At 31.6% G+C, this 12,023-nt stretch overlaps 1 protein-coding gene across 1 annotated transcript; it reads left to right on the top strand.

The window, feature by feature from the left end:
- Nucleotides 1–360: 360 nt before the first annotated feature.
- On the top strand, nt 361–11,678 carry LOC143229796 (EH domain-containing protein 3-like). The gene is made up of 2 exons (XM_076462588.1): nt 361–1,470; nt 10,391–11,678. The coding sequence occupies exons 1-2, from the start codon at nt 556–558 to the stop codon at nt 11,087–11,089; spliced, it is 1,614 nt and encodes a 537-aa protein (XP_076318703.1). The 5' UTR covers nt 361–555; the 3' UTR covers nt 11,090–11,678.
- Nucleotides 11,679–12,023: the final 345 nt, after the last annotated feature.

Genomic DNA, 12,023 nt, shown 5'->3' with positions numbered 1-12,023 from the left:
AACAACTTTAAGAAAATTAGAGAATTTGTTTGTTTGTTTGGGAATTTCGCACAAAGCTACTCGAGGGCTATCTGTGTTAGCCGTCCCTAATTTAGCAGTGTAAGACTAGAGGGAAGGCAGCTAGTCATCACCACCCACCGCCAACTCTTGGGCTACTCTTTTACCAACGAAAAGTGGGATTGACCGTCACATTATAACGCCCCCACGGCTGGGAGGGCGAGTATGTTTGGCGCGAACCCGAGACCCTCAAATTACGAAGCGCACGCCTTAACGCGCTAGGCCATGCCAGGCCAAAATTAGAGAAAACAATTGGAATTTATATTTGATATTCACTCTACAGAGGACGCTAGTTATCATGAAACCAGTTGCCAAGGTGTAAGGGAGAGGCGAAGTAAAAGCAACTTTTCAGTAGCTTTAGTATTGGACTGTTGTACGACGTGTAATGATTAAACACTTGCGAACGCTTCATAGTTTGTCAAAGTTCTTAAGAAATATACAAGTTTAATTTTAAAACTGTTAAATTGTGTTGTGCTAAGCTTGGCATACTATTTGATAATGTTTTCTTGGATAAGTAAAAACGATGATCGTCGTAAACAACCGGATATATTCGAAAATGTGGTTGAGGGATTAAAGAGAATATACAAAGAAAAAGTCTATCCACTAGAAGAGGCCTACCTTTTTCATGATTTTCATTCACCACCTCTTGATGAACCCGATTTTGATGCTAAGCCGATGATTTTACTTGTTGGCCAATATTCAACTGGAAAAACTACATTTATTAGATATTTGTTAGAAAAAGACTTTCCAGGAATCCGTATTGGACCAGAACCGACAACTGATCGGTTTATTACAGTTATGTACGGGGAACAGGAAGGTATTATTCCTGGAAACGCATTGGTGGTAGATCCAAAGAAGCAGTTTAGACAACTTTCAAAATTTGGAAATGCTTTTCTGAACCGATTTCAATGTTCTTTTGTACAGTCAGAAGTTTTAAAAAATATTGCAATTATTGACAGTCCTGGCATTTTATCCGGAGAAAAACATCGTGTTGATAGAGGCTATGACTTTACTGGCGTTTTAGAATGGTTTGCAGAAAGAGTTGACAGAATTATTTTACTTTTTGATGCTCACAAATTAGACATTTCAGATGAATTTAGACGGAGCATTGAGGCTTTAAGGGGCCATGAAGATAAGATCAGAATTGTATTGAACAAAGCTGATATGGTAGATCATCAACAGCTCATGCGAGTTTATGGTGCTCTGATGTGGTCTTTGGGAAAAGTTCTTCAGACTCCCGAAGTCGCAAGAGTTTACATTGGATCTTTCTGGGACAAACCTTTAAAATTCGAGCTCAACAGAAAATTGTTTGAACTAGAAGAACAAGATCTTTTTCAAGACATCCAAGGTTTACCAAGAAATGCTGCCCTTAGAAAGTTAAATGACTTAATTAAACGAGCAAGACTTGCCAAGGTAGGTTTCAATCATTTGTTTATATAAATATTATATTATTATAAATGTTTAAATGTATACAAAATTCAATAAATGTTTGTTAGTTTTGCCAAAATATTTAATAACATTAAAATTATTAGTAAAAGTTAAAGTACATGTAATAGGATCATTGTGGTGGCTTATAAATTCAAGTTGATATAATTTTGTTTAATATTTATTGTTATAATAATGTGGTTCAAACAGTTCTTCCAGCATAAGCTATTGGTAGGTGATATTCATCACCATAGTGGGTGGTCTAAATATTTTCTAGAATCTAATCTTAATGTAACAAGAAACTTCCAAGTTATATATAACTACTCTCTGTGTGAGTGTTGTTAAAACATTATTTTAGACTAGTCTTTTTAATGTGTCAAAAATAAAAATTTGTTTTTGTGTGTTTTAATTATTTTTCATGAAATATCTTCCCTTTCAAGAAAAATTGATTCATGTAGGTTACAGTTATAACAGCTCTAAAATCACCTATTTTTCTTGTTTGAGCAATTTATCTCACTTTATTTTCATGGGTTAAAAGTGGAGATAAAGTTATGGTACATTTTGTATAGTTGGAATTATATAGATGCTCAAGAAAATATTGTAAAGTCAATTGAAACCAATTTAATTATTGTACATATACTTTTCCCCATCCTCCATAACTTCCAGTGTGAAAAACCTAGAACAAACATTTATGATATATATAGTAATCTGTGGAAGAAACTAGAATTCAAGGTTTCTGCAGTAAGCCTGGTCTAGTAAACATTAGCAGGTTTCTTTGTTCCTGTTCACCAATGCACTGATTATTTACTACAGTTATAAGTATCAGTAACTTAGAGAAACTTAACAGTTAAGAAGCAGTGCCAGTGACTGCAGGTTATGATACTGTTCGTATTTTACTATTTATATACCAGTGCTTAGTAGACTTCATGAATCAGAATTACATGTGGGATCTTAATCTCCATTGTTAATTACTGTAGGTGTCCTTAAGAAGTTGGTGGGGACCTTAGGAATCTGTGGACCTGATCTAGTTATAGTTAATACTAACTAAAAGTGTTACAACTATATTTCATGGAACCTATGGAGCAAAATTACACTGTTAACTAATATGGAGCTCCTCAGAGAAATTGTTGGAGCATCATGAACTTGATCTGACCCTGGGTAGTACTACTAGCAGTTTCACAACTAGACCTCTTGAGGCTAGTGGAGTAAAATAACATGAAGGTCCTTAACCACTATTGTTAATTATTGTGGAGGCCCTCAAGAAGTTTGTGGAGACCTTTCAGATCTGTAGACATGATCCAACCATGGGAAGTTACTATCAGCTAGATATCCATGGTTTTTTTTTTAATCAAATATCTACAGTTAACAGACATATACTATTACTTATGCAATGTTTATAAATAGTTCTCTGATTTTGTCAAACTAATAGGTTTTCAAATGAGAGAAATATACTTCCCGATAAAGTACATATATAATCAGAAAAAGTGTACAATACCTATATACTAGCAATTATCAACTACAATGTGAACAAGTAACCTGATTCTAATCATTCATATGGAAGTACAGTTTCTTACAAGCAATTTATTTTCTCAATCAATAGATATATTACTGATATTTACTTTATGTAGTCATACATTACAAGTTGTTTCCAACTCATTTTCATTGTAGTTTACTGAATACTTTAAGTTATTTTATCAAACCAACACAGAAATTATCACTATAGAAATTTCATCTTTCATTTTCTTGTATTTCTAGGATGTAGTGTGCTAAACACAACAAAGTAAAAACAAGGCCTCTTTATTTTAATTGCTGTTATCACTCAACTATTACTAAATTTAAAAAAAAACAAAAAAAACTTAAGACATACATTTATAAATTTATAATTTAAAAGCAAGAAAGTTATTGTCTCCTCCAGTTAAATCTTTTTTTCAAGCATCATGTTCTCTTTTGGTCATCCATGTTGTAGAAGTAATAGTAACCATCTAGAAAGGATGCATAGATAGGCTAGTTTCATCAAAGAGTTTGGATTATAATGAGAGATTTGAACCTGTGTATTTTGGATCATAAAATTATTTAGAGGTAACATATTTTAAGTAGAAACTATAAGTGTATTTGTTAGAAGTAACTGAGGCTGAGGCAGATGGAATGACATGGACTGTTATTTTGAATTTGTTCATTTTTTAAACAGATTAATGAAAGTAAAAGATTGTTTATTATGGTGGTGGTTTTAAGATGAGATATTTAGGTTTACTGATATCCAGCTGATAAGTTTAAAAGTACCTGCAAAATGCAAGTTCTGGACATTATATGCAAGGGATAACTCAAACTTGGACAGCAAAGGAAATAAAAGTACATGTGAAGAAATAAAGCAAAATATTTATTCACAATTATTCTGTATTATGTCTGTTTACCAGGTTGGCTATTTTCATGCTTTTGTATTGTGACATTAACTAGCTGCTATAGTTGAGAAATTTTTTTTTTTTTTTACAACATTGACAAAGGACAAGGAGAATAAGTGTTCTGATTTGTCACTCAAATTTAGATAAAGTGCAGTATAGCAGGATTAAACACTGCATATGTCAATGACTATTCCAAATAACATTTATAGGTGAAAAAAAAAACCCTGATACTAATTTGTACAAGTTGAGAGCTACCCCTTGAGATGTCTTTTTTTTCTCTCTCTTCTCTGGGAGGTAAAAAACAGATTCAGAGTGGTACAAAATTTTAGCTGTTGGCATATAACTGTCTACAGGAGTAAAAAGAGCAGTACAACTTTATGATTTTGGTTAACAAGGGCGTTATACCAAACGTAGAAAATTTGCACAAAAATGTTGAATAAGTTACCTGAACATATCCAACTAAAGATGTATATTCATGTTATGGTTTGGTAAACTTAATTGCTATTTTAGTCAAATTTTTCCTTATCTCATGTGTGTCTTCCCCCTGAACTTTAAAATATAAGCACTACTAACTAAATAACAAATTCTTTAAGTTAGTTTCCCATAATAATTGTTTATTAACTAACAAATGCAAGTCCAGACTATTATTTTTTTCTTATAGTCTAAACCTTATTTTATATAATTTGAAACTTTATTCCAGTTACCATAGACATAAAAGTTTTCAAAGTCAACATACATGAACATTAAGAATACACATATAATTACACACTTTTAAGTATACGTTCGTATCTGTATCTGAAGTGATCATATGAGCAGTATCACAAAATCAAAGGATCTCTTATATGCCTAAATAGATATTTCACAGTTAACACTGAACACAAGAATGGCTCTGTTACCTCATTACGCTACCCATTACTTTGTACTAAACTTTACTTACCATTAGCTTATCAAGGAATGTGAACAATAAACTTTAACTCCAACACATGTCATCTAAAGATTAGAACCTTTTGTCTCTGAAGTAATACACACACAAGTAAGGACTATTCAATAATACTGATGAAAAATCTATATCAAACATTTATGTGTAGATAACATCAACATGTCATGTGTAAATACTTATCATAAAATAACCACAGCAGAGAGGATGACATTTTGTAAACATACTTCTAATCATCATACTAAGATAATATATAGATGATAACACTTTATATGATTACTGAACAACAGATGTTTCAGATGGTCATCTACCATAAGTGTTTTTATCTGAAGTAATTCAATGTGTGTATGTGTGTGTGACTAACAAATGTTTAATTTTTTGAACATTTTGGAATGGACATATTTCATCTTTAGGAAGCTATGTTAAAGAAGGTAAAATATGTATAAAATGTTTCCAAATTTCTAACATTTTGTAAAGAAGAACTAAATTACAGAGTCAATAAAGTCAATTGAAAAAAACAAACAACACGATTATACAAATTATTCAAAGCAGACTTAATCATAGTGAAACTGTTATTATTTAAGGTTGGGTGTTCATTTATAATAGATAAACTTAACTTAAAGTTCAATATGGGGTAATCTAGATGAGATAACTTATTTTTAATCAAGATATAGTGGTTATTGTTTTCACTTTGTGTATGAATTACAAATTGTGGAGGTTTGATAATTTTTTTCACCAGTTCTGCTTGATACTTCCATGTGTTCACAGGTTTGCAAGTGTAATTGACATGTGGTTTTGCAAACACCATGTACTTATGCATGATCCTGGTATGTATAGGAGTAGGTAATAGGTCTTTAAACCTAAATAGATTTTAAATCTTGAAACATGATTTCAATATCATTTTTAGATTAACCTGTAGATAAAGTGTTAATTATCTTCAAATTTTGTGGACTTTGGTATGAAACTTCATTTACCTAAAAAAGGGAATATTTCCATTTTGAAATATTTTGGTTATCAACTGGTATTTAGTTGAGGGAGACAAACATGAATAAAAAACTAAAGATATTAGCTTTTCTCCAAGTTGATCAATTTCTTTAAAAATGATCAAGATTTACCTTCAAAGGTGTCGCATAAAGGATACAACAAAGTGACATGTACCAGCCAATGAATGTATAAAGTACTCTTGTCTTAGATGTAAACAGGACAGAACAACTTTATTTGGGCATTGAATGTACAACTATATCCATTATATGTGTGTGCATGTCTATATAAAGTTTCTTTGGAAGCAACCTTTGATTTGTTAAATTTTTGATCTACACTTTCCAGGTTTGTTCAATTGGGATAATTTTGTTTTTTTAAAGCTCAGTAGTATCTGCATAGGTTGGATGAGTGTTTATGGTTATTATCTTCTTGGTAGTAGAATCCTTTACCAATAATATGCAAACCAGTTGATACTTCATGACAAATTAGTAGTATATGGTATCTGATGGTACTTGTGCTGGTATATTATTTCACCTATTTTACAAACATCTCCTGTTACCTCAGCAGAAAAACACCCCCAAATCATCACACTGCCTCCCCCATACTTCATGATAGGTGCTATGCCTTGAGATATCTTTAACCTTTTTTCTGCCAGAACAACCTGTGCTGAAAACCAAATATTTCAAACTGGGATTCATTTGTTTACAACGACCTTTTTAAATCCACAACAGTCTATTTTTTGTACATTTTAGCAAATATTAGTCTCTTGTCAGTATTTGGATGTCAAAGTTAATTAACTGCTACACAATCAAATACTCCATTCTCATTGAGTTTTTCTTGATGGTATAGATCTGGATGCTTTTTTGTCATTTGGCACATGGTGGTTTATTTCATATTTGAGATCAATGGCAGTCTTCCTTCTGTCCTGAAGGCTGCATAAATGAAGATACCTACCATCTGTCTCTTCTTTTCCTATTTTCAAATTTAACTGCCTTGGTCTCATGATGCAGGGAGTACTTAACAGTTTTTGTGGAGCATTTCAAGTGCAGCAGTTTCTCATAGAGTCCAACCAGCACCACATAAAGCTTTATGCAAACTCTGCTCATTTGACAATTCTCTAGTTTTTTTAGGCCATGGCATGACAACAAAACCTAATATATAATGTTAAACATTGTTTTTATCAAGGTTTATTTATGGAGTGCTATTAAATTAATTTTTCATAGTATATACAGATACCATATGCTAGCTTCTTTCCATGTTGTTAAGACATTGTGTGGGGCACCATGACAGTTACTTCAGACCCTAAATTTGATAAGTATGTTTATTCAAGTAGAACTATTATAATATGCCCTTGGTACAAGTATATTGAAATTCTAAAGAATGGTAAGAATTCTCACCTTGGCTCATTTAATTGTCAACAGTGATTAACAAAACATTACCAGTGTTGAAATTTACATTCTGTAATGACATGGGAGAATTAGCTCCATAAAATGGAAAATAAGACAAAATATTCTCTTGTCCTACCACTATACTGTAGTAATCTTTAAGTCTTTCAATATGAATAGATGTTTCATGTAAATTATATCTAGATATACCAAAACACAGTAATTTACTTGCATATGACTTCGTTTATTTCATAAGTTAACTTTCACTCATAACTAGCTAAATTGTGTATACTTCAACATATGTAGTAGTTTTATTGAGGATTTAAGTATTTTCTGTTGTCAAAGAAAAACACAACTTTTAATACATATAGCAAGTCTTCCTTCAAAAACATCATTTAATATTTACTGTGATCATTCAGTAGGAAATAAGGATTTATGAAAATAAACTGATAAAGTATGAGATTTTTGTGTGCATAATTTGTCATTGTTTGTTCTCAAGCCTATATTGTGTACATGTTTATATATATAATGTACCATGTTTCATCCTACTAAATTAAACTGACATGTACAGTTTTATATTCATGAATTCAGCTAGTACAATAAAAAATGACATTTTCTATGAAATCAATGAAGAGAACTTTAAAAACCTTATTTATAAAAATGGAAATTCTTGAATCAAAGTTTTAAAGACAAAATGCAATATATCTTTTGTGTGGTTCCTTTACATACCAATTGAACTAAGACTGGTAACTTGCAAAAACCACCACCAGTCTGTTTTATTTGTTTTAAAATATACACACCTGTTTCTACAGGTGTTCCAGAAAGAGATTAACCAAGAAAGGATATATGGTACATTGTAACTTATTTCAATGAAGAGTGTGTATTGTATGTGGCTGTTTCTTCAATTAAATAGCATATAAGCAGATAAGTTATCACATATAACCAAGACCAAAAGATATCCATGATTACACTCATGGGAAACAGGGTAAAAATAAAATTTAAAAACAGAAAAGGGAGAAGCACAGAATGTGCAAAATAAAATGTGCTCGTGTGTCGATTTCTCTAAGATAGAGTTTTACTTTCATCTCAGGTACGGATGTTTTAAAATCATTACCAATTGTCTTAAGATAGACACAGAATTCTTCTATGTTAAAGAGATTTATTGTTAGGCTATTTTTGATATTACTAAAAATTTTATAAGTAGGACACAACAAACAGAATATATGCTGTTTATCAGGTAAGAAACATTGTTGAAAATGTTGAGGTTTGATTTGCAAGTTCATCTCTGTTGCTGAGCAAAATGCTCTTAAACTTTGATCAGATCAAAAATTGTTATATACTTAAACTAATTACTGTCAGTTCTTCTTGGAACTATCTAAATAAAACTAATTAATGTTTTAATATGTGGTTACTCATTGAAAAACTTGTAAGGGCCTTCTCTATACAGCAGATGCTAGTGATAGATATGCGAGATGTTTATGAAGATGGCTGTTGATTTTGTTTATGCTTTACAAGAGTGTATTTAGAGACTAATATTGTTAGCACATGCTACACACTTAAAGCTAAACTGATTAACCTGATGCATAACGTGTATATAATTCAGTGGAAACAAATTTTTGTCAGTATTAGAAAAACAAACACAGTACAACATACTATATGACCTCTTTGCAGAGTAAAATAATTTATAAGGTGGAACTGAGGTATTATAAGATGCATCAGATTCATAGTAATGTGAAAAATCTTTTTTAACCCCAAATATTTTGGCATTTTTCCTAACTGCATTACCATTATCAAAATTTAACAAATAGTTAACTTTATATGAGTGAAAAAAATTTTAATCAAAATCTTGTATGCATAAAACAAACATTTTAGAAAGAATATATTAAAATGACTAACATGTTTACATATTACAGTACAGGTTAAATAAAACTGTAGAAGCATACATGCTTTCCAAGAAGTCAAGCATACAAACAAAATAAAGCTCATTCTTTTAGGCATTGTTTATGTAGCACGTAATGGTAGCCAGCTTTTTTTATCCCTTTTCAGTGCTTCCTATCCAGCAAAGCTAGTCATAATTAAACAGGAATCCCGTTTATATAAATAGGTTAACAGCCTAATAATATTACATACTGTTACCGACAAACACAGTTAAATGTACGAGTTATTCAGTAGTCAACATATTTTTGATGAATATTAACTTTCTGTAATTTTCTGTTAAAGCAACTTAACCTTAAAAAAACTGATTGTTTGTCACTTGTAAGTTAAAGCTATGCTGTTGTTTGGAGGAAATTATGCAAAAAAACAAGAATAACAGTCATCTAACCAGTAGTCACTGTATCACATCTTCACATATATGAGTTGTGTACAAATGGAATACATGCACCCCTTCATATGCAGTTACTTGAATAGTTGGAATAATCAATAGTGCTAACAGCCAAAAGCCCTAATTCTAATTAATTATTTCTGTGAATTGTGACACTAATTGATAGAGCTGAATAACCTTGAAATAAAATAAAAATGAGAAACCTTAATGGTATTATTTGAATAACTTGGATAGTTGGGATAATCGAAAATTTTAACTTGTCAATTATTTTATGAGACACTAGTCAATGTATCAAATTAATTGCCTGCAAAGGGTCTTGGCTATGTATCATTATATCATAAAGTAATTTTGGTATTGGGTCCTGCCATATCTCATAAGGTATTGCAGATGTTGGGTCTAGCCCTGTATCACACTGATATTAGTTTTATCCATGTATCAACTATCAGAAAGAATACCAATATTTTATAATATAGGATTCTGTGTCTATTATTACTGTATCAGTGGCCAACAGTGAATTTGGGTACTGTTCATGTTGCATTATCTTTGATTCTGTTGCTGTCCTGAGTCTTGTTAATATGCCACTGTGTCAGAAGATAGTATGGTCTCTGTTCGGATGCACCAGTAGTTTCTAAACTTTTTTTAAATGATGAAACTCTAACCTGCTTAACTTGCAATTTTTTGTATTTTTTTAAGTTCTTAATTATTCTTTGTTTGGTGAAACTCATGTAACACCCCTAGTAACACAGTTTGGAAATCAGTGGGATACACTATAACATTATATCTCTAAGGGAATAGTATAATTGATTATTTTTTTACACTGTTTTTTATTTCTTCTGCTTGTTGTTTTTGCTAAAAAGATTTAACAATTTCTCTCCTTGTACAGGTGCATGCTTATATCATCAGTATCCTTCGCAGAGACATGCCATCCGTCTTTGGGAAAGATAGCAAGAAGAAAGAGCTCATCAAGAACCTGGGCAACGTGTACACAGAAATCCAACGAGAGCAACAGATTCCTCCGGGTGATTTTCCAGACCTAAAATTCATGCAGGAGAAATTAATTGATCAAGATTTTACTAAATTTCACCACGTTAAGCCTAAACTTTTTGAAATGGTTGACAAAATGCTAGCTGAAGATATCTCTCAGCTAATGGGCATGATTCCACATGAACAGACTGAAAGCTCCAAAAATTATGATGTTGTTGGGGGTGCATTTGAAGGAGTTGCTGAGCAGAGCCCATTTGGGTACGGCCGTGGAGAGGGAGCCGATGCTGGCTCTCTGCAACAAGACTGGATTGTTTCAAGAGAAAGATTTAAGTATGATGAAGTTTTTGATAATTTGAACCCAATAGATGGAAAGATATCTGGAGCAAGTGCTAAAGCAGAGATGGTAAAATCTAAGCTTCCCAATTCTGTGCTGGGGAAGATCTGGAAGCTTTCCGATATAGACAAGGATGGAATGTTGGATTCAGATGAATTTGCACTAGCCATGCACTTAATTAATATCAAACTTGAAGGTCATGACATTCCAACAGAACTTCCAAAACATCTGTTTCCTCCAGGAAAGCACAAATTTGTAACTTAACCTTTGGACTTCATATTGGTTAGTTAATTGTGCTTGTGCAGATGTGTGTATTGCAGTATTTGATTGTTAAAACTGTTAAAGTTAGCTCGGTGTACCACATAATGATGCCTTGCAGGTGTTTTTGACTATCATTCCATGTACCAAAGTTTATTAAGTGTTTAACCTGTTATTTACATACATGCCTTGTTGAATGTAAACTATATATCTAAATACATTTATTGTTTAATCTATTACATCCATACCTTGTTGAAATGTAAAGTATACATCTAAACATAATATATATATATATTTTCATATATTTAAATTATAATTGTCTTTTTCTTAAAAAGCAGTTCAAAAGTGTCAAGATGTATTATTTTAGTAACTGTATACAACATACAGTTGTTAAATGCTTTCTTCTTTCTGGAGTTTAAATGAAATATGAGTGTAAGATCAAAATTTTATATATTTTAAACAGTTTAAAAGTTATGAAATTAATCCCCCAATTTTTTATAAACTGATATATGACAAATTTTATGTAAGAAAAATGTTTTGGGTTTTGGATGCATGATATTGCAGTTGTGCAATAAAAAATGTTTACAAATTTTTATAATAGTGTAAACTTGTTCTGTGAATTAACAAAAGAAACAGTTTCAAGTATATCAGGTGGATACTACATTTTTACATATATATACACAAATATAAAAACATCAGTACATATGATGAGCATCCATTTTGTTTAAAAATCTAGGTGTAGAACAGTGGTTCCCAACGTTTTTTATGCCCTGCACCACTAAAAAAATTTAATATGTTCTCGCAACCCTCACAGTAATTATTTATTTAAGAATAAAGGTGAAGGTGGCCGAAACAAATGTTATCTCGCACCCCCTGGAATCACTGGTGTAGAAGAAACGACTTCCACAATCTAGTCAAACATTTCCCTGTTAAGGAACGT

Source organism: Tachypleus tridentatus, chromosome 10 (assembly GCF_004210375.1).
Source record: "Tachypleus tridentatus isolate NWPU-2018 chromosome 10, ASM421037v1, whole genome shotgun sequence".
NCBI classification, from domain to species: Eukaryota; Metazoa; Arthropoda; class Merostomata; order Xiphosura; family Limulidae; genus Tachypleus; species Tachypleus tridentatus.
This window is presented reverse-complemented; position numbering and strand designations above follow the sequence as displayed.